This window comes from Leopardus geoffroyi, chromosome C1 (assembly GCF_018350155.1).
Source record: "Leopardus geoffroyi isolate Oge1 chromosome C1, O.geoffroyi_Oge1_pat1.0, whole genome shotgun sequence".
Taxonomy (NCBI): Eukaryota; Metazoa; Chordata; class Mammalia; order Carnivora; family Felidae; genus Leopardus; species Leopardus geoffroyi.
The window spans coordinates 55,242,929-55,266,266 of record NC_059328.1 but is presented as its reverse complement, the minus strand read 5'-3'; the positions used below and the strand labels follow the sequence as shown (position 1 = coordinate 55,266,266).

At 38.4% G+C, this 23,338-nt stretch overlaps 1 protein-coding gene across 1 annotated transcript in view; it reads right to left on the bottom strand.

Annotated features, from left to right (window-relative positions):
• Positions 1-23,338, bottom strand: part of DYNLT5 (dynein light chain Tctex-type family member 5) — a 31,264-nt gene continuing 7,926 nt past the window's right edge. The window contains exons 3-5 of the mRNA XM_045477766.1: positions 9,756-9,847; positions 1,983-2,107; positions 1-1,101 (exon numbers count right to left, since the gene is read on the bottom strand). Of these exons, the coding sequence (XP_045333722.1) occupies positions 898-1,101; positions 1,983-2,107; positions 9,756-9,847 (421 nt within the window). The 3' untranslated portion in view covers positions 1-897. The remainder of the gene's footprint in view (positions 1,102-1,982; positions 2,108-9,755; positions 9,848-23,338) is intronic.

Genomic DNA, 23,338 nt, shown 5'->3' with positions numbered 1-23,338 from the left:
TAGTAAATACACATGTTTTATTTGTTAAGCTACCAGCTATATATTTTGTGTAAAAGTTTGTTAGTCCAGGAAAATCAATTCAAAGGCACATCAGGCAGTGTATATTTAAAAGCAGTGTCTCTTTCCAATACATGATTTTAAGTGTTACAGATACATTTACTATTAAACATCATGTATATTTAATACGACGAGGTCTACTTCAGTACCCTAAAAAGCCTTTGTTCACTTTACAGTTTCCATTATTGAAGAGCCAACATTCAGCTCTCCCACAATTTTGTAAAGTGCAGGCAACCCACAAGAGCTTCCAATTTTAGCGAGCAGCCCTGTGGGACAACAGTAATTGTTATGAAATCATTAATTCTACCTCAGCAGTTTCAACTGTCAGGTACATGTAACAATAATTGCAGTTAATGAATGCTGCTCAATTTATTAAGTACAAAATGAAAACCAGTATTCTTTTACATGCAGCATTGAGACACATTAACATTTATCATTTGTGTATACCATGTTGAATATTCTTCTGTCGTTTATTGGTCAGGGTATACAGCCATATTTTTTAGACTTGTCTTCATTAAAAAACAATGCAGGAAATTTTAACTGTCTATTTAAAGAGTAATTAAAGTAATTAGTACCAAAGTAATATTAAAAAAGAATCCACGTCTATGAAAAATGATCCAGTGGAACCAAAACTTAGTTCTTCTTTTGGATAAACAAGAGTTTTTCTTGCACCACACTTCCCTCCCTCAGTTCTTAGCAGAGCATGAAAAAGTCCAAAAATGCCAGTTGTTTGAAATATTACTGTTGTTTCTCAAACTTTTGAGCAGTGAAGCTTTTGTGTACATAGATACAGCTTATTTTGTGATTTAAAAAAGTAAGAACTACATTTCGTATTTTCAATCACTCAAAGTAAACAGCATAGACACTTGCAAGCGCAAAGAGAGAAGAATTTCTGAAAACATAAGATGAAAAGGTATCACTTTTAGGATCCCAGAGGCATCTGCTTCCAATAAAAATGTTCTGACTATTCAGTTGTCCAATGTGAACAATCACAATTAGCTTATACCGTGGAATCATCAGGTCCTTGACCTGGGCTTTAATAACCTAGAAATTAAAAGAACAACAACAAAAAAAAAGGTCCTCCCTTAGCCACATTGAAACTTAGAAGTCTTAATCTTTGTCAAAAATCTGGTGGATTTAAGAAAGTCACATGATGTATTGTAGATATTTTCAGTAATTGTTGTGGAAACTTAACTATGATTTTCTTCAAGCACTGTTCTCATGAGATAGGACATTTAGAGACAAAATTATAGCACCAGCAATATATCTACATTTTCTAAGTCTCATGGAAAAATTGTAATTCAGGGAACAGGATTTAAAGGATTTATTACATTCTTTGAAAATCTATGTTAAGATGGCTTCCTTTCAAAGAATATTGGCATTAGAGTTCTACCACCGTGTTTATGTCCAATTAAGGGATCATACATCTGGAGTCTCCTGTAATATGACTATTCATGGATGTTTATTAAAGAGTTTTTTTTAAAGAAGAAACTAAAGAAAACCTAATGGAGGGCAACCACTTTAGCTGATAAAAACAGAAATGTATTTAAAGGTTGCAGCATCTGTATTTGACGGCACTCAAAACAATTACCTTGAAGAAGAGTGAATGATCATTAAAATATTGTATCTTTGAAAAAAATGGTATCTTTGACAATAAAAATTTTAATAAATGGGGCAGCTGTATCCATTTTTTAAACAAAATACATGCAAAAATGATACACATAATGGTTGTTTTAAGGCAAAGGCTTTTTACACACAGATACACACACACACACATGGAATATAACCTAAGAAATATTTTCATAAGATATACATAAGCATTTTTACTGCTACTGCAAATTAATTGCCTTCATCAAAAAGTAGGGCGTTGTCCTTTTAGCAATATTCTAATTAAAGTTAACACTTCAGGCAAATCACATATATACCTCAGAAATTGTTTTAGTCATCTGTCTACAGAGCTCTGGCTCATACTGTTCTTCTTGTAGATACTTAGTTAACACATCTTTCAAAATGTGATTGACAATGACCACAGGAAAATGTTTGGTAGGACCTGAAAATACAGATGAAATTTCTTGAGTAATTTCAAATGACATCGTCCCCCCCCGCGCCCCCCGCCCCCAGTAGGCTAATCAAAAGAGTACTGGATCATGAGGAGACCTTTAATCTTCTGAGTGGCCTCTATTTAAGGAAAAAAGTGGTCCTAATTAGGTTTCCAGTCAGGTTCTCTGGCAGAGGACCAGAAGACAACACACTCTTACCAGAGTGTGTGCCACACATTTACCAGACTACCTGAAGAGTGTACTCAATACCACTGAGGTTTGATATTGAAACTATCCTCCTCGCCAGTGCCAGCTCCCACAATTAATGACTTATTTTAAAGTCTCAACATCTTTCTAACTGACCCCCACCCCCCAGCTCTTATATCTCCCCCTCCAATCTATGTATACCACACTACAACTGGAGGGGTCACTCTAAAACCCAGATCTGGCCATGATATTTCCCTTAGCAAAGTCTAAGGTCTAGCACCTACAGCCCCTTCATCCTCCATCACAGCTCTCTATGTCGATGCCTCCAGCCTCAAGGACTTCATCTGTCTTGTACGGGATGCTTGTGTACATTCTTAAAAAGAAGAGCATCTTCCTCATCTTGTTCATCTGAGAAATACCCACTCATGCTTCAAGGCCAGCTCAAGTGGTTTTCTTCTCCAGAAAGCCTTCCTCCCCTCCTCAGGTAAAAAAAATCATCCCTTTCTTCTCTGTACTCCCAATGCTCTGGGTCCCCACTGATCCTAATCTATCTGATAATAGCTCAAGCATTTCTGCCTTTCTCACCAGTGAAACGGTAAGCTAGATCATATGTTATCCTCCTCAGAGTCTAATACAATGCTAAAGGCATACAAAATGTTTAATGTATGATTTCTGAATTTAACTACAAGTAAACATTGTATAGGTAATAATCATAGTACAGATAATAACTACTTTCATTGAACTTTTTCTACATGTCATGTACTGTGATAATATATATTTATTACCTTATATAATCTTCCAATAAATCATTGAGGTGACCCCTACTGTTATCTCCATTTCACAGATGGTAATGCAGAGGTTTAAATACATTGAGTAACTTGCCCAGAATCACACAGTGGCAGAGCTGGGATGTACTTATTTTATCTGACTCGAGAGCTTATATTCTTTTGTTTAAGTTTCTTTTATTCATTTTGAGAGAGAGAGGGAATGGAGGAAGGGGAGAGAGAGAGGGAGAGAGAGGGAGAGAGAGAGAATCCCAAGCAAGCTCTGCACTGTCAGAGCACTGTCAGAGCAGAGCCCGACGCAGAGCTCAAACTCAGAAACTGCAAGATCATGACCTGAGCCGAAATTAAGAGTCAGACGCTTAACTGACTGAGCCACCCAGCCGCCCCTAGAGAGCTTATATTCTTTTTTTCTTTTTTTTTTTCAACGTTTATTTATTTTTGGGACAGAGAGAGACAGAGCATGAACGGGGGAGGGGCAGAGAGAGAGGGAGACACAGAATCGGAAACAGGCTCCAGGCTCTGAGCCATCAGCCCAGAGCCTGACGCGGGGCTCGAACTCACGGACCGCGAGATCGTGACCTGGCTGAAGTCGGACGCTTAACCGACTGCGCCACCCAGGCGCCCCGAGAGCTTATATTCTTAATGACATTTAGTCCACATTCAAAGCAAAGGCCTCGGACAGACTTTCTTTATCCTGTATCTCAGGAATCTTCCCTGTACGTCCTGGGAATATTAACCTCATCACCCCTCTGTCATTGTACAACATGTACATGTGCCCAGAGCTTGGTGTAGAGTGGCTCAATCATTATCTGCTGTACTGATATGGATAAAGGAATGAGGTCAATAATTAAATTCAGTTGTATTTTAACAGTCATCAATATGTCTTAAGTGTATTTATTTATTTATTTGGCTCCCACTTGGGGCCTGAACTCATGACCCTGAGATCAAGACCTGAGCTGAAATCAAGCATTGGATGCTTAACTGACTGAGCCACCGAGGTGCCCTGTAAGTGTTTATTTTTAATGACGTCATCAGGGTCTAAAGAAATATATAGCACACTAAAATAAGGACAATTCCAGGAGTATTTAATGAAGAGACTCCTTAGGAAATTCTGAGCAGGATGTCAGAACAAAGGACAGTGCAGTATCCCTTGCTAGTGAAACTGAGGGTATTATCCTCAACCCACCCCAGTCTTAGGAATCTGAGAAGGGAACTCTTGATCCCAGAAGAGGCACATGGAGAGGGCTCCCTGGAGAGCAGCTATGCCCTTCCATTGGTGGATACAAACAGCCTGAGATGAACTCACAGTAGGCCATGGGGAATTAAACATTCTAGCTCACACTCCTCCCTCCCTCCTACTTCCTGCTGAAGTTTCCCATTGGCCAAACTTAACTGGAAGGTTACAGCCCATGCCTATTGTTGAGTTAGGTCAGCCTCCTGGGGCTCAATAAGTTGTATTTTTATTCTGATGATTATATAGGAATTGTTCAATTAAATCAGCATGGAGAATGGATCTGGATAGGTAAAAGGGAGACACATCTGATATAATGAGTATAATTAACCCCAATATTTAGTCAGCAGGAATCTATCTTCTACAGGACAGAGACAAGCAGTTGTAAACACAGAGGCATATAAGTTTGTAACTTCAGGTTGGTCCTGAGTGTTCCTACTTCATGGGGTCAGAGATAGGGCACCAACCCCGGTAGGTAAGTTCCTAAATACCTACAAGCCTCTGGGTTGTCTTCCTGTGGATCTCTTTTTTTTTTTTAATTTAAAAAAAATTTTAATGTTTATTTACTTTTGAGAGAGAGAGAGAGAGACAGAGAGAACATGAGCAGGGGAGGGGCAGAGAGAGAGGGAGACACAGAATCTGAAGCAGGTTCCAGGCTCTGAGCTGTCAGCACAGAGCCCGATGCAGGTCTTGAACTCACAAATGGCGAGATCATGACCTGAGCCAAAGTCAGAGGCTTAACAACTGAGCCACCCAGGTGCCCCCTTCCTGTGGATCTTTTAGATTTCCACTTGCATTCTATAGAGAAATGAGTCTAAATTTGAGGGTAATTTCCCCTTTCTATTTAAGAAATTTTAAAAAATGATACTACTGGCTTGGACTAAATTAAATAGATTATGTACATTTGAGATATACCTTTCTGTTTTTCACTCCCTCCTACCAAGCACACCTATTGTATGTACCTTAACCTACATAATTCACACAGAACTTAATTTGGCTGCATATTACAGTAACTTGTACACATCGTTCCCTTCAGCAAATAGTAAATTCCCTCAATGCAGATATTTGTCTGTCTAGTACTCCTCCCTGTCATTTGGGAACAGCATCTCCCCTCCTGGGAAGATGAGAGCTTTCCAATTCTAACCAAGATGTTTCTTTAGGATCTACCATGACCTCCTTTGAGCTGAAGTTCAGGTTATGGTTGATTGGCTCAGGAGTGGCACTTGTCCTAAGCCAGGCCAATTAGAATCCTTTCTCAGAATTTTGATTTTAAACTTGAAATAGGGGGTAAAAAGTCAGCCTCTTTCTGGTGATAAAAGTTATGACATGTGATCCTTAGGTACTGTGGAAGGCCATGATTCTCATCATGGAGAAGAAGCCAGGCCATAGTGAGAGGAGGAGGCCCACACCTAGTTAGTTCTGGGAAGACAGAATCCTGGTAGCACTTGAGTCTCTGTTTCCGGCTCTTACTGTCCAACTGTACCAATGTCCCTTCTGCACTTGGCTTTGTTTTCCTTGTTTTAAAATCTCATTAACCAGATTCTATTTTGAAAATATTTGGAGATATCATCATGTACTTTTTTTCTCACTTGTTCTGTGACCTCTTCCTTCCTGTGCAGCCAGAATCATCTTTTGCCTTGCTTAGGCTGGGATGCTGAGATGCAAAGAGAGAAAGAGTGGATGTTTAATTTTTGACTTCCCAAATAAGCTCCTGAATCTACTTTCAGAGTCAACTAATGGGAATGGCAAAGCTTTTATTCTTTTTCTTTACTTTACTTTATTTTTCTTTCTTTTTTTTTGAGTGATTATTTTTTTAGGAGGAAAAAGCAAATGTTTTAATGTTTTTAAAAATAAAAAAGCAAAGACCTGAAGAAGGGTTGGGATGAAAAAAAAAGAAAGGAAAGGAAAAGGAAGAGGAAAAAGAAAAGGAAGAAAGGAAAGGAAGGAAGGAAAGAAAGAAAGAAAAAGAAAGAAAGAAAGAAAGAAAAAGAAAAAGAGAAAAAGAAAAAAAAAGACGTCACAAAAATAGAATTAAGATAGAATAGATACAAATTTGGTTATTTAATATGTGTGTCAGCTTCTCCAAGTTGAGATAATAAGAAGAATCACCACATACTGTTTTTTGTTATGATTAAATGAAGTAAAATATTTAAAATGCTTAGAAAAGTGCCTGCCATGCACAACCCCCCTCCCCACTATGTATTTATTATTGTTAGTGTGGTTGTTATGGTTGCTACCTCATTTTGAGGGAGGAGATGGGGATTGTTCTTGCTGAGAAGGCACCAAGATCAGCGAGGGTACAAGTAGGGAGGCAGTAAGACCTCCACAGTTAGGAAGGACCCTAAGGGGTGGAGTGAAGTCAGGGTGGAGAGCTTGACAGTTTCTGTCCATGAGAGCATCTGATTGATGACAGGGCCTGATTACCCCATGGATGCTCGGCTCCAGTGATGTCTCCCTCTCTCTCCATCTTCAGGTTCTACTTTTCATTATGTTAACTACCTTCTCAGGCAGGCTGTCTCAGTGTGGCAGCAAAGATAGCCACCCATAGGTCTTGTCTGACCTGCTTACAGTCAGTGTTTTTAATTTCTTTTTTAATGTTTATTTATTTTTGAGAGAGAGAGAGAGAGAGAGCTGGGGAGGGGCAGAGAGAGAGGGAGACACAGAATCCAAAGCAAGGTCCAGGCTCTGAGCTGTCAACACAGAGCCCAAATGCGGGGCTCGAATCCATGAGCTGTGAGATCGTGACCTGAGCGGAAGTTGGATGCTCAACTGACTGAGCCACCCAGGCACCCCTACAGTCAGTGTTTTTAAAGTATCAGATACTTCTTTAACCATTGCTCCAGAAAAAAGTCCTGTGAAGAACTCATTCCATAATTAATATGCAATTAGACTACAGGTCACAGAAGGCCTTTCTTCTTAGTGACTTAAGTAAAGCCCTAGGCTCAGTTGCTTTGAGAAACAAGAACACAATGAATAAAGAAGCAATTTAAATGCGTTCCTCCACTTAATTCTCACAACATCCCCATAAGGTGTGGACTATTATCCTTTTTTACAGGTAAAGAAACTAAGATTTTGAGGATGGTGAATTCCTTGCTCAAACATCATTTAGGAATTGGCAAGATTAGTATTCAAATTCAGACACAGTGGATCCACATCTTGTATTTTTTTCTATACTCATGTTTTATCAATTAATTAATGAGAAAATGTAAATGGTGTTTTATTACAAGAAATATATTTTGATTTTTCCATTCCCTTTTTGCTTTCATTAATTATACTTACATTTCATCTCATTCTGGCTATAATTACTCCCTCAAGGGAAGATAAACACACTAAACATTTAAAATATGTTTAGATAAGGGGCGCCTGGGTGGCTCAGTTGATTAAGCCTCTGACTTTAGCTCAGGTCATGATCTCACAGTTTGTGAGTTCAAGCCCTACATTGGGCTCTGTGCTGACAGCTCAGAGCTTGGAGTCTGCTTTGGATTCTGTTTCTGTCTCTCTGCCTCTCCCCCACTCACGTGTGTGTGCTCTCTCTTTCTCTCTAATATATAAATAAATATTTTTTAAAACTTATAAAAAAATAAAATAGATGATACAAATATTGTTGGATGGAATGAGAAAAATTAGATACAACAATGCTGGTGATTGACAGTTCCCCCCCACACACACACACTCTTTTGGGAAGTATTGCATTGTAGATATGAGGAAATCTTTACCAGAGGTCCAAAGAGTACCTTTCAGATGCAAAATAAACCCAGAAACAAGTAGAAGTGGAAATACATTTTTGTTTGAATATGAACAAGATGGTTAGTTGAATGCTTAAGAAATAGATTGTCAAACATAAAAGACTTTAATCACAAAGGAATAATTCACATGACTTTTTGTAAGAAAATATGGGAAATACTTTATACTAAGATATTTCTTTTCTTTTTCTTTTTTTAAATATACTAAGGTGTTTCTAATATTACTTTTCTAACTTGGTTCAACACTCAGTACATCTAAAATACATAAGATTATTTACTCTGTTTATTTGAGGATATAAGTTATGAAAACATATCCTTATGAAGAAGAAACAAAGGGCTTCATATTTTACCTCCTTTATCTTGTCAAAATCTGATTCAAAACCCTTTCAACATGCAGAACCCAAAGTGCTAGGCATTGAACAGTTAAGATCTCTTAGTTATAAGTGGAGGAAAGCCTGACCCAAACATAGTTCATTTAATGAAAAGTCTAAGAGCAGATAGCTGGATTTAGGACTCTAGTAATGACATTGGGATTTGATTCTCTCACGCTCTCAGGAGTCATATGTTGGAGACAAGATGGCCAAAGCTGCCATACCCCTACCTCTTTCGGGTTTCAGAATCTAATCTGCTTCTTCAACAGCCCAAACAATACTTTCTGAGCTGAATCCCAAAGGCTTAGATTGGCTTGACCAATCAAAGGGTCATATGCTATCTCAGAATCAGCCACTATTGTATCTCTAAAGCTAGTGTCAGCTTCAGCAGAATGTTACGGACCCAAAGTGTAATGATGGCAGTGGTAAGGCTTCCCCAAAGGAAACTGGGTAAGGTTACCAGAAGGGATGGCAGGAATATTAGTTGTCTACCCCAGGCACTGTGAAAATACCAGTAGACTGACTAATTATGGAGCCTTGTAATCCACGTAGTCTTGGGGATTACCCTAGAACACTGGCTACAAGGCCTAATGAAATGCACTGATGGTCTGTAATTTTCCTGAAGTTAACTGGCTGCAGATAGAACCGCTCTGGCCCAGAGAGTCCTTCTTTTGGTCATTGGTAAGTCTCTATGGAATCTCTATATAGCAGTAATTATATAAAGTGGGCAGATAATAGTGGGCAGGTACACATTTAGAGAAAACAAGCTGGTCTATGAGAAAACATGAATGAGAAAATGTATTCACTGTGGACTGCGTCTGGGAGTATGGGGGCAGGTGCAAAGATCTTTGTTTTCAAAGACCCAAAACCTCAGTGGAAAGGGATAAACACCTCTGTCAATGGGGGACCAGGAATCATTTGCTTCTGTTTTGAAGGCTTTTTTCTCCACTTATCAACAACATTGGTTGGGTTGCTGGATAAAACTTGAATGCATACCTCTTTCACTTAACTCAAGTATACATAAAATAACTCCACAGGATAACCCAGAAACGCCCAGAAATGAACTTCTTAATTCAGTAATACACAAGACACATCAGCGCTGCCCAGTGAATTGCTTGGTATTTAGGAAACACTGATAAAGAAAATTAAGCAATGGGTGTTGGTCCCATTTTGCAGAGGAAGAAATTACAACACATCAAATCACTTAATTAAGACCCCTTATATTGTGCTAATAATGAAGATGATGCCATGTTATCAGATATTATTTTAAGTAAATAATGAGATTATAAGTTTAAAATAGGAATGAGTGTAAAATAACACACCTAGTTGATAGGTGTTTTCCATCTGAACTGTAAGGCGAGAAGCATCATCCCGCTGGCTAGGTTCATCCATATAAGACACAGTACTCATGGAGCTAAAAGCAAGGAAGAAACCAAATTTCAATAGTTAATAATAATAATAATAACAACAACAAAACACATTGTTGCTTTCAGCAAAAATGTTACCAAGGTAAAGCTTCCCTAAGAACATTTCAAGCAAGTCACAGGCAAATATCCTGGTGACACATTTAAAGTCAAAAACATTTCAGAGATGGAAACATCAACGCATAGAGAAGTTACTTGGAGCAGGTCTCAATATAGCGGTTGAAGCCCAGTGCAGTCCAGTGAAGCCCAAGGCATCTGACTAATCACAAAGTATTCATGGATTGGTCTGTCTGTGTGGTAATGGAGTACCTGTTTCAAAAGCCATTTCAATGGCATGTCTACCACAATGCAGAGACTCTCTCCTCAAAGTGGCCAAAATTAACAAAAGGGACTGAGGAATACAGGAGGAAGCTTAAAATGTTGGGAAACAACTATATATATACATGGGATAATATACTTTATAAAAGTTTAGTAATACGTACCACACAAAATCCCTTTAGTAGAAAAAAGAAAAACAAGAAACTCACCCACATGGTGAGAGAAACCACAGTTCACCCAAACTATTGTAAATCATAAGCATCAACCACCCTTTTCAACATTAAGAAAGGGTTTTGGCTTGGTTACCAAGGCAATATAAGCTTATCCAGGTGCTGAACTGGAGACCCAAGCAAAGAGGAGTCCCTAATGTCCCTCCAGCACCACTTAATTCAGCTTAGTTCAGAGAAAATCCAGTTGTCACTAATGGCAGTCTCAGATCTACCCTCAATTCTCTCCACCTGTGAAAATGGAATTTAAAACAGATGTCTCTTCAAAGGAGATACTACAATAGTGTGTGTGTGTGTGTGTGTGTGTGTGTGTGTGTGTGCACGGTTATGTGTGTTTTCAGGGTGACCAGTTTTCTAAGCAGACTATGTTTTTGCCTTAATTAAATGACAGATATTTGTTTTTAATCTTTTGGGTTTTTTTTTTTTTCTCTGCAAGAAGACTAAAATACTTAGTTCTCAGCTGTTTGGAATTAGTAAACTCTTTGCAAATGGTATTTAAAAAATGTTTTTAATGTTTTTATTATTTATTTTTGAGACAGAGAGAGACAGAGCATGAGCAGGGGAGGGGCAGAGAGAGAGGGAGACACAGAATCCAAAGTAGGCTCCAGGCTCTGAGCCGTGAGCATGGACTGTGAGATCATGACCTGAGCTGAAGTCGGACACTCAACCGACTGAGCCACCCAGGCGCCCCCTTTTAAAAAAATTTTTTTAAATGTTTTTGTTATTTATTTTTGAGTCAGAGTACAAATGATATTTTAAGAAAATCACAGATAATCTATTTAAAAATCCTTTAATACAATTTATGCAATAAATTAAGGTTTACTCTCCCATCCCGAGAAAACAATGCAAGTAATTATGGCTGTGTTTTCATGATAGATTTCTGGATTAGCGATTTAGTCCTCATTCTTGTAACACCTGCTTTCCTCAGTTTTGTGCTGCCCTTTGAAGTAGCAACCAACCTGCTTGGCCACATTGTCTGCAGGTGTTGTGGGCAGTACCCACAGAAGCTGATTGCTTCTGCTCAGAAAACCCCATGTTGCAAAAGCCCCCTGATTCTAAGATAAAGCAGCCTGTCCCATTATTATATGTGCTAGTTTTCACTTTGCAAATCATTTTCCATCAATTATCTTGTTTTACCTTCACAACTGCCTTTAAGTTAGTCAAAGAGTTCTTATTCTACCCGTTTCAGAGATAAAGGGAACAAGGCAAAGGGCTTAATGCCATAGATACAGAAAAGGCAGACTTAGGTTTCAAATATCCTATTTGAGTCCCAGTGACAAAGTCTCACATATGATCATATCAGACAGAATGAAAATAGGGGGAGGGACTACTTGAAATAATTAATGACTGCATTTGAAACTTGCATAAATATACAGCAAGTGTTAATAAAAACCCAATTTCTTTTCTACTAACACCATATTAAAAACTCATAGAAAGAGAGGTAGTGTTGGTTCAAAATTTAAATTCACGTGTTAGAAGTCTCAGACAAAAAAAGCAAATAAGGATTTTTACAAAGAGTCTTCACTATTGCTTTGTTCCTAGTTATGGAAAAATTGACAATCAGTGCAATACTATTTATCAGTATGAAATTGGAAAGTGTCGTAAGGGCAGTTTAAAAAACCCACTGGCTGAAGATAGGTGTGCAAGCAGAAGGTTTTGGAGACTGGCTTTTTAAATCTTACCAAAGGTGATTTCATTTCGTGCCTTCTTCATTTCCACAGTAATCATGTAAATGGTAAAAAGTTCAAAACATAAAAAAGTATAAAGATTAAAGTAAAATTACACAAAAAATTACTAACCTCAGTGGTTCTCTAACAACTGTTAACATTACAAAAATCTCTTCCGACATGACTTTGCATATGGGAGCATATAATAGATGCTTGGCTTTTTTCTTTTTCCGCTCAAAATGTATCATGGATAACTTTCTATGCTGACAAATAGTAATATACATCAATATTTTAAATATCATGACAGTACTTAATATATGAACATGCTGCATCTTATTTACCCATTTGTTCTCCTGGCCATCTAGGCTGTTTCTACAAACATATTTGTTTTCTTTAAACCACTATTCTTTTGAAAAATTATTATTATAAGAAGCATTAGATATACTGATACAAATTGTTAAAAATTTTTTTAATGTTTATTCATTTTTGAGAGAGAGAGAGAGAGAGAGAGAGACAGAGCATAAGTGGGGGAGAGGCAGAGAGAGAGGGAGACACAGAATCTGAAGCAGGCTCCAGGCTCTGAGCTGTCAGCACAGAGCCCAACACACAGCTCGAACCCATGAACCGTGAGATCATGGCCAGAGCCGAAGTCTGATGCTTAATCAACTGAGCCACCCAGGAGCCCCTATACTGATATAAATTCTAACTGATATAGAGTTTGCTCCTTAAAAGTAGGATGTTGCAAGTACTGGAGGACCAAACTTGGAGTTAGTTTTGGGGAGGAGATAGGACTTTGGGGAGTGAGGTTTCAAATATTTTATTGTAACCTGGCATTCTTTCTCATGCAGAAGGAAAATATTTGGTTTGTTGGTTGCTTTTTGTACCTTGGAAGGTTGACCATGTATCCACTAAAATTGTAACTTCATGGAAAATTACAGAAAAATTTTACTTGTTACTTAAAAGAAGCCTCTGTATATGGTATTTTTTGAAACCGAGATCTGCTTGTTCCTACATTAAAATGAGATGAGTTGGAAAAAGGAAGAGAGAAAAGAAAAGAAGGAGCTGAACAGAAAAAAAAAACACTTATTCCTTGAAAAAAGACAGAAGGAAGAGATAAAATATATAAAATTCTTGCAATAGGGGTAACTAACACTAAACCAGAATGTGGGTTTAGTAAATTTTTGGAAATAAAAGAGATTCTATATTTGAGAATGGCAAATGACAAGTATCAGTTCAGAATACTGACTTGGAAAATATGTAGTACATATTTTCTATTGATAAACAGCTTTACTCAAGCCCTTTGAAATTTTTAAAGACAAAAATGTGAGGTGCTAAAAATTTTTTTAGAATTTTAATTGCCAGTGCTGTATACACAGCACATGACATTTATTTGGGTATATGTCACAATATTACAATCAGATGTGTTTCTGTTCTCCATGACCAGACTTTCCCTACTTTGTAATAATAATCCTTCCAGATAGATACATGATCTCATTGCAAAGGGAAGACTATAGTTGATTTTATTTTGTGAATGTGAAAAATGCTTTTGCTGTCTATGTGTTTCATCAGTTTGTTGCCATTTATGGAGGAAAAGGACTCAATTGGCAAAATGTATCCAATAGAGTTGTCAAGTTATAGGAAGGAAGGTAGATTAAAAGTAAATGCAGGAAAACTGAAAGTCTGGCAGAAACTACTGGTGAAAACATGGAACAAATCAAGTAATGTTATTCTAGGAGAAGAGTAACAATTTGTAAAGTTTCAGTAATACTTGGAATCATATATACTACTGCTGAGGACAGATGTGGCATTAACCTGGATGCAGAAATAGCTGCATGAAATTGGTCCACAAAAACAAAAGGAACCCTCCTATATTGTACTTGACTGACATTGGAAACATCCATGCCAAGCCAACAGTCTGTGTTCTGATTATGCAGAAAAGAGGCAAAAAGAAAATTAGCTAAGAAGTTGGAATATATTTACTGTTTCATGAAATTCAGTTTTCCTGAAAACATCTTACAAAGGTACTTGCTACTCACTCCTTGAATTACACAGAATAAATACAAAGCATGTATTGAAGAGACTGAAGTAATTTCAATTAAGTCTCATCAAAATCAATACTATGTAATTATTATTAAGAATTCATTTCCAGACATTTTCACTGCCATTGTTACTTAGATGTTTTGAAGCTGCAGGAAGAGATAATATGTGAATGTATAACTGGTCTTGGAGCCATTAATTTAGTAGATTAAAAATGTCAGAATATCATCTCTCTCTTCTATTTGTAACCGTGAAATAGCTGGAACTTCCATATTTTGAATGGTATTGTTTAGGCATGATTTTGTTTTTGTTGTTTTTCTCCCCCTAAACCTGTTATTAAAGTTATGTGCTGCCTCCCAGTGGAGATATTTCAGAACGCACAGAGAAAAAGAAGGCTTCCGGTATACATTATTTCAGGGTATACAATTTGGACATTTGTTCTTTTGTTTGTTTTTTTTTTTCCTCATTCTTTCAACAAATATTTATTACTCACAGTGGGCAGGCTGGCAACACAAAGAAAAATCCTATTCCCTGTGCTCAAGAAACAAGATATTGAAAACAAGATGAAATATGCATAAAGGCTCACTTGGTTGGGAACTTTCTGCCTCAAAATGTCTAAAGGATGTTTTTATGAATGTTATGTTTAAGAGAAAAAGCATACCAACTCTTCCCCTATCAGTAGAAGGTGGAAGTTGTCTGGTAAGGTAATTTAATTTTGTGGTCAGTTTATAGCAAGTTTGCTGGATTTTTATGTACCTTTGAGATATTTTATTCACATTGTTGGCCCCATCTTACTAGTGAAAGGAAGGTTATAATAGAAAGAAAGGTCAAGATTTTCATAATTTTGAAATTTTGAAATTTCATAATTTTCATACATTTTAATAAGTGAAAGAGGAGAGAAATGGTATGTGTTCTTGTAGGATACATTTTTTTAAGAGTAGGAATGATCCTGAAGGACAAAAAATAAACCACACAACCTGTGAAACGTCAAGCTCTGATGTGATTGAAGATAATCCGGAAAAGGTGTCTGACAAAATAGAATAATTTTGAGTGTGTGGACAGAAAATCAGAGTGTCTGAGGCCCACTAAACTAATGCTGACTCAAGAGAAGGTGAGGTTAAAGTCAAAGACAGCTGATGAAAATTCTGTTGCAGCTCCTGGATGAATGGATAGATTCAAAGTCACATTACCCTTGGCAATCATCACTCAGGTGAGGCTGAGGGTTTGGGTGCCATGGTTACTGCTACAGTACTATGGAGATCATGAAGGAGGACTGTGGTCTATCTCAACAGATTTTCAACACAAATTAAAGTATTATTTCTTTATTTTTCTCTTAAGGTTTGTTTGATTATTTATTTAGAGAGCATGAGTGGGAGTGGCAGAGAGTGAGGCAGACAGAGGATCTGAAGCGGGCTCCACACTGACAGCGGTGAGCACCATGTGGGGCTTGAACTCATGAACCTGTGAAATCATGACCTGAGCCAAAGTCAGCTGCTCAATCGACTAAGCCAACTAGGCACCCCTTTTCCTTCCTTCCTTCCTTCCTTCCTTCCTTCCTTCCTTCCTTCCTTCCTTCCTTCCTTCCTTCTTTCTTTTCTTTTCTTTTCTTTCTTTCTTTCTTTCTTTCTTTCTTTCTTTCTTTCTTTCTTTCTTTCTTTTTTTCTACAAATGCACAATGGAATGTTTCAGTAAGGAGGTAAATGCATGACTTGTTTTAAAATTTTGAAAATTTAAGAATTTTTATTTGCTGTAAATGTATCTTATGTCTACAAGATGAAAGTCCTTAGTCACCTAAACACATATGTGGATCTGTGAGCCTAACCTATCTGTGAGCAAAAGAACCTGCTTGTTCAGGAATGAGTATACTGCAACAATTGTTCATTCAAATGTTAAAAAAAATATTTATTGAGTTGGTGTTATGTTCCAGGCACTATTCTAGGTTCTTAGGATACAAAAATGAAACACATGAACAAGATCTCTGCCCTCATGGAACTTAGTGAGAAGGGACAGAGAGTAGACAATAAAATACAAAACTAGTAAATGATGGATTATGTTAGAAAGTGATAAAAGCTACAGGGGAACGAAAAAAAAAAATGCTTAGTTAAGGGGCCTTGAAAGTAGACGGAAGAGAGGGTGCTGTTTGCAATTTTAAATAGAACAGTCAAGATAGGCTTCCATTAGCAAAGGACTGAAGGAGGTGAGGAAAGGAGCCGGGTGGATATCTGGGGGAAGTGTGTCAGGGAGAGAGAAAAGTATATGCACAGGGTTTGAGACAGGAGGCTGCCTGGTATTTCTGAAGAAGTGCATAAAGGTCAGAGTAGCTGAAGTGGAGGGAGCAAGCAGGAGGGCAGAAAACGAGGTTACAAAGGTTTAGGCAGCTAGATCATGTAGAGCTTTGTGCATCATTGTAAAACCATGGCTTTTACTCTGATCAAGCGGGAGCCTATAGAGAGTTTTGAGCAGAGGAACAGCAAGATCCACTTTATATTTTACAATGATCACTCCAACTGCTATTTTGAGAATAGGCTGTAGGCTGGCACGTGTAAAAACAGGGAGGCCAGTCAGGAAGCTTGTATAGTAATCCAAGTGAGAGATGACTGTAATTTCTATGGACTAAACTGTGTCTCTCCAAAATTCATATGTGGAAGACTTAATAGCCCCCCGCCTCCCCATGTGCCTGTATTGGAGATACTGTCTTTAAGGAGGTTATTAAGGTTAAGTGAGGTCATAAGGGCTCTGGGTCAAAAATATTGGAGTTCTTACATAAGAGGAAGAGACACCAGGGTTCTCTCTCCACCATGTGAAGAAGCAGAGAAAAGGTATCCCTCTACTAGCCAGGAAGAGGTCAGTCACAAGAACCTGACCATGCTAGCATCCCAAGTTCAGACTTGCAGGCTCCAGAACTGTGAAAAAAAATCCTATTGTTTAAGCTGCCTGATCCATGGTATTTTGTTATGGCAGCTTGAGCCGACTAACACAGTGACTCAGACTGAGATGGTAGTGGTGGGGGGTAGTGGTCAGTAGTTGGGTTCTGTATATATCTTCAAAGTTGATTCAACAGAATTTCCTGTGAATGGGAAGGGGGACATTTAGATAAAGAATTAAGTTGTGAGGATGCTGAGTTTGAGGCGGTTACCATGTACTAACGTGAAAGGTCAATAGGCAGTTAGATATATGAGCCTGGGGTTTGGGAGACACGTTAAGGGCTGGAGATACAAATTCGGGCATATAGCACCATGTCTCAGTGACTATCCTGGAGGAGATTCCTGGGGGGATAACTGCAGAATAAGAGAAGAGGGCAAAGGACTGCTCTCTGAGGCATCCAACATTAAGAAACTTAGGAGAAGTGCAGGGAGCAGGAAGACTGACAAGGTGGCCCCATCAGGTAGAAAGAAAACAGGAGAGTGTGTGTTCTGAAGCCAAGTGAAGAAATTTTTCCAGGGGAAAGGAATGATCAGTGGACAGCCTCAAATACTGAGAGGTCAAGTAAGATGAGGACTGACCACTGACTGGATCAGTAATGTGAGAGTCATTATGATCTTGACAAAAGCACTACCACAAGCCCAGGGACAGCCTGTTTTGTTCACCGTGGTGTCTTTAGCACCTAGCACAATGCCATGACCCAGGTAACAAGAATGTGTTTAATGAATACACGAAATGACTCTGTGGTCATTATTATTCTCATTTTATAGGTGATATATCAAGACTCAAAGAATATTAAATAGTAGCTGGTTAAGCAGATCTGGGACTCAAACACAGGCCTCATTTGATTCCAAAGTTCTATGTGATAATAATAGTTAATACTCTCTCTGTTTTTAGATGTGCCAAGAACCATTCTAGGTGTTTCCATATATTGTTTTAAATTCTCACCACACCCCAAAGCAACAATTACCATTTTTAACCCATTTTATAGAAGAAGAAGCTGATGAAAAGAGGGTTTAATAACTTATGCAAGACCAGCACCTTAAGTGTTCAAGCTGGAACTTGACCCCAGCCAGTCTGTGTAGAACAGATCTCTGAGCCACTCCATTTTCCTCCGTGGTTATGCTGCTACTATTCCATTCACTCCTTTAGAAATACTGCACTAGTTAGCCAGGGATGCCATGACAAAGCCTCACAGAGTAGGTGCTTGAACCACAGGAATTTATCATCTCAGTTCTGGAGACTGGAGGTCTGAGAACAAGGCGTTAGCTGGACTGGTTCCTTCTACAGGCCATGGAAGGAAGGGTCTATTCCAGGCTTCTGTCCTTGGCTTGTAGATAGCCGTCTTCACATCCTCTCCCCCTACATGTATCTGTGTCCAAATTTTCTTTTCGTAGAAGGATACCAGTCATATTGGATTACAACATATCCTAATGAACACATTTAAATTTAACTACCTCTTTTGGGGCGTCTGGGTGGCTCAGTCAGTTAAGCATCCAACTTTGGTTCAGGTCATGATCTTGTGATTCATGAGTTTGAGCCCCGCATCGGGTTCTGCGCTGACAGCTCGGAGCCTGGAGCCTGCTTCAGATTCTGTGTCTCCCTCTCTCTCTGCCCCTCCCCTATTTGTGCTCCATCTCTCTCTCTCTCTCTCTCTCTCTCTCTCTCTCTCTCTCTCTCTCAAAAATAAACATTAAAAAAATAAATTTAACTACTTCTTTAAAGACGCAGTTACCAAATAAGGTCACATTTGAAGCACTGGAGATGAGGACTTCAACATATGTGTTCGGCAGGGATCGGGCAGTTGGTGTGGGGAGCACACAATTCAGCCCGTATAACAAATACAAACACTGTCATGTTGTCTCTAAATTCTAAGGTCACAGAACTACAGATTCTTTGCCCTGTCATCTGGGAGTTGTGATAATTTGGCAAGTCACTTTACCATGCCAAGTGTCGGTCTCCTCAAAGTATGGGAGAATAAGGTATGCACATACTTATTTTTTCTCAATACTGTTAGTTTCATTTGCTGAACGGATATTTGTTTTTATTCTTATTTGTCCAGCAAATACCAACATTTGGTTATCAGTCTCCCTTCTTATATTTTGCGATTCAGATGGATGCAAATGGTATCTTGTTTTAATTTGCATTTTTCTCATGCTAAGGGAGTTCGAGCATCTCTTTATATTCTGTTTTTTGAGTGTCTCTTCATATTCTGCTTAGCCATTTGGGCTTAGCTTCTGCAAACTGCTATTTATCTCCTCTATTTTTTTATTGTCAATGTGCATGATTTAAAAAAAAAAACACGTATCTTCTGCTGGCCTATTAACTATGTCTATTATATTTTTTATTGAACAGATATACTAAGTTTGATTGTAGTTATGTTTATCAAGTTGGTTTTTATAGTTTTGTTTTTTCATTTTGGAATCTTATTTAAGAAATCTTTTCCTACCCACAGAACACAAAGATATTCTCCTATACTTTCTTCTTTTCACTTTCTAGATTTCCACATTTCAGTCTTCCATGTAGAATCCACTATGTAAATGGTATAAGGGAAGAATCCACCTCATTTTCCTTCCTCTACTGAGCCAGTTTTCTCCCAACACAATCTATCAAAAAATCCATAATTTCCTCACTGCTCATACATGATGCTTCCATATATTCATGGGTCTATTTCTGAATTCTCTATGTGTTCCATTGGTCTGTTTCTCTGTTCATGCACCTATCTCTCTATTCCTGCATTTATTATCATTTTTACTTACTACAACTTTGTGGTGTATCTTAATACTGGATCACATTCCCAGGGCAGTTTTGACAAAGGTGCCAGTGAAGGATTATGTACAAAGATGTTCCACATGGCATGTGAAAGCCAACCTGGACGCTCATCCATAGAGGAATGGGTACAAACATATGTGATGGATACATATTAAGAACTACTATGCTGCAGTAAGAAGCAAAGAGCTACCACAGTTACATGAGTAAATTTAAAAAATAAAAGGTTGAATGACATATATGAAATTTAGAAAACAAAATGAGGCTTATAGCGCAACACCATTTATGTAAGTCAAAATCTTTGGTAAGTGCTTGTTTTGTATTCTTTTATAAGGTGGTCAGTCAGGTGTGGCACAAAAGGAGACAGAGGAAAACACAGTTTACTATACTCACAGGTCCTAGAGATCAGAGACATGCCGTGCCGTGCCACCAGAGTGTCAAGATGCAGAGGACAGAAGCAGGGAAGAGACAGGGCTAGAGCCTTTATTGGGGTTTCAGAGGCAAAGGCAAAACTGGGCATGGAAAGCAGTTCAAGACTGGCTAGTCTGAATAATTTCGATGGGCTCTAAGCTACAGAAGGATCCCTAGTTGCCTGGTACTTGGCTCTGGGCTGATTAAGGCAGAGGAATACTGAATGCTGGATGTCAGGGGTCAGATAGAGGGGAGCTGGCTCTGGGTTGAATAGTTTGCATGTATGTCTAAGGCATGTTCCCTGCTGAGACCTTGGCTATCTTTAAGAATTGGTTAGATCTGAGAAGGGCAGTGTCTCCCCAGTCAGAAAGGTTTTTTAAAATGTCAAAACATCATGGGGTGCCTGGGTGGCTCAGTCTGTTAAGCGTCCAACTCTTGATTTCTGCTCAGGTCATGATCTCACGGTTCGTGGGTTCAAGCCACTTGTTGGGCTCTAAACTGACAGTGCGAGCCTTCTTGGAGTTCTCTCTGTCTCCTTTCTCTCTCTCTGCCCTTTCCCTGCTCTCTCTCTCTTTCTCTCTCTCAAAATAAATATTTAAATGTCAAAACATCATAATACACAGAAATTAAATACATATATATATATAATACAATACTTAGATATGTATATTTTTGTAGCATATGTAGTGATGTGTGTACTATGGGTGCCTTTTGAGAGTTGAGAATGAAGTGTGGATGGGGAAGAAGGGGGACAATCAGGTAAACACCAAGGGTCTCGCCCACATTGGTGATGACAATGTGCTATGAAATGAGGAATATTTTCATCTCAACTCTGCTCCTGAGAGAAATAAGATAATAAATGAGATAACTGGAGATCATAAAAGTATCTTCTCTAGTTAACCCACAGGATTTTCATGAGAATCATATGGGTATTGTATATGAAGCAGTTTAATAATCTATCAAGTACAACGTAATATTAGTTTTTATTGTGGTTTAATTTAGGAATATGAACACTTCTGTTTTCTCAAGCTTCTCTCTCTTTGGAGGGGGAGAGCTATATCTCATCCAGGTCTTTTGGGGGGCTTTAACTTTATTTAGATGGCAACAGCATTTACCAAAATCAGGAAACAGGTCGGGCAACATCATTTTTAACTGCACATAAGCAACTCACAGTAGTATAGGTGGAAATTGTAGAATAAATTCATCACACTTAAAATTACTTGTTCACCACCTATCCCACCAGATTATAAACTCCACGAGAGCCAGGATTATTGCTGGCTCCAGGATTATTGGGCTCACTATGCTGGGTTCACCACCCAGCATAGGGCCTAGAATGTACTCATTTGTCAATAAATATTCATTTCCAGTGAAGTAATCAATGCAGTATTTTCCATTTTTTTCAGAAAAACAAATTACCTGGTGGCCTTTCAGTTTACTTGAAAAATGACCTTCTCCAGAGTAGAACCCTACAGTTGGTTACCGTTATATGCCTAACATGTGCCACAATAATTGGCACGGAGTAGAAGCCCAGTAAACCTTGAATAAATGAATAAGTGGAAGGACACAGTGTGGCTTAACCAGGGTGTTAGATGCCACCAGTGGGTTTAATCAGAGAGCTGTGAGAGCCATACTCAAAGTCCTTGTAACATGACATCACTGTAATTTTGGTTTGAGACAAAAGAAAGACTTTTTAGTCCCCAGCTTTAGGCTGACCTACTAGTCCAACTACCGGCCTCAGAGAAAATAATCCTGGCTATCATGTCACATTATCCTGGGAAAGTAACTTAACCTCAGGCTTCTGTTTCCATTTTAAGAACATGAGAGTTGCCCATCTGTTCAAATACTGTTTGAAGACTGCCAAAGGCTGAACTTCTAACAAGAAAGATGTCATTGTCAATACCTGCTCTTAACCACGGATGGGAAACAGAAGGTTCAGGTGAATGAATAGAAGAGTTTCATTAATGTAAGTTACACATAGATAGCCAATTTTCAGAGAATGAGAATACTTGCTTGTACACAAAAGCCCATTTTGCCACTTGCTAATTCCGTAGCTTTGGAACCTCAACCTTCCTAAGCACCTGTTGCTTCATTTGTAAAATGGCGATGATAATAACATTTATCTTATGAAGCAGGGTTGGCTAACAGTCCCGTAAAATGCCATTTAACAAATATTTTGGCTCCGTGGGTCTGAATGGTATCTATCACAACTACTCCACTCTATAGTGTGAAAGCAGCCAGAGACAACACCTACATGGAGAGGCATGGCTGCGTTCCAATAAAAGTTTATTTGCGGATACTGAAATTTGCACTTTTAATAATTTTCACATGATAAAAAATATTACTAATTTTTTTCAATCATGTAAAAACCATACTTCGCTGGGGAACCATACAAAACCAAGTGGTAGATTGGACCTGGTGCTTGGGTCATAGTTTGTCACCTACTGCTACAGAGCTTCTGTGAGACTTAAACATTAGCTATTTATCAGCCTCATTACTATTTATTATTTAAGTGAAAAAACAAACAAGATTCAAAATTACAGGTGCAGTATGTCAACTATATAGGTATACAAAGAAGTTGTGCCAACATGCTAGCTGTTATGATGTTGGGAGAGTAAGAGTCAGCTTAAGATGTTTCTTCTTTTAAAAATAAAACAGGGATGTTTGGGTGGCTCAGTTAGCTAAGCATCTATTGATTTAGGCTCAGGTCATGGTCTCGTGGTTCATGGGATTGAGGCCTGCACTGGGCTCTGTGCTGACAGTGCGAGGCCTGCTTGGAATTCTCTCCCTCTCTCTCTCTCTTTGCTCCTCCCCGGCTCTCTCTCGCTCTCTCTCTCTCAAAAATAAATAAACATTAGAAGAATAAAAATAAAACATAAAAATTGCATTACAAAGAAACATAATTTAAGTAAAAAGATCCAGCCCTAAAAACAGTTAACAATCCCCAAAGGCAAAGGAATTAAAAGCAAAAATGAACTACTGGGACCTTATGAAGATAAAAAGCTTCTGCACAGCAAAGGAAACAACCAACAAAACTAAAAGGCAACCAATGGAATGGGAAAAGATATTTGTAAATGACGTATCAGACAAAGGGCTAGTATCCAAAATCTATAAAGAGCTCACCAAACTCCAC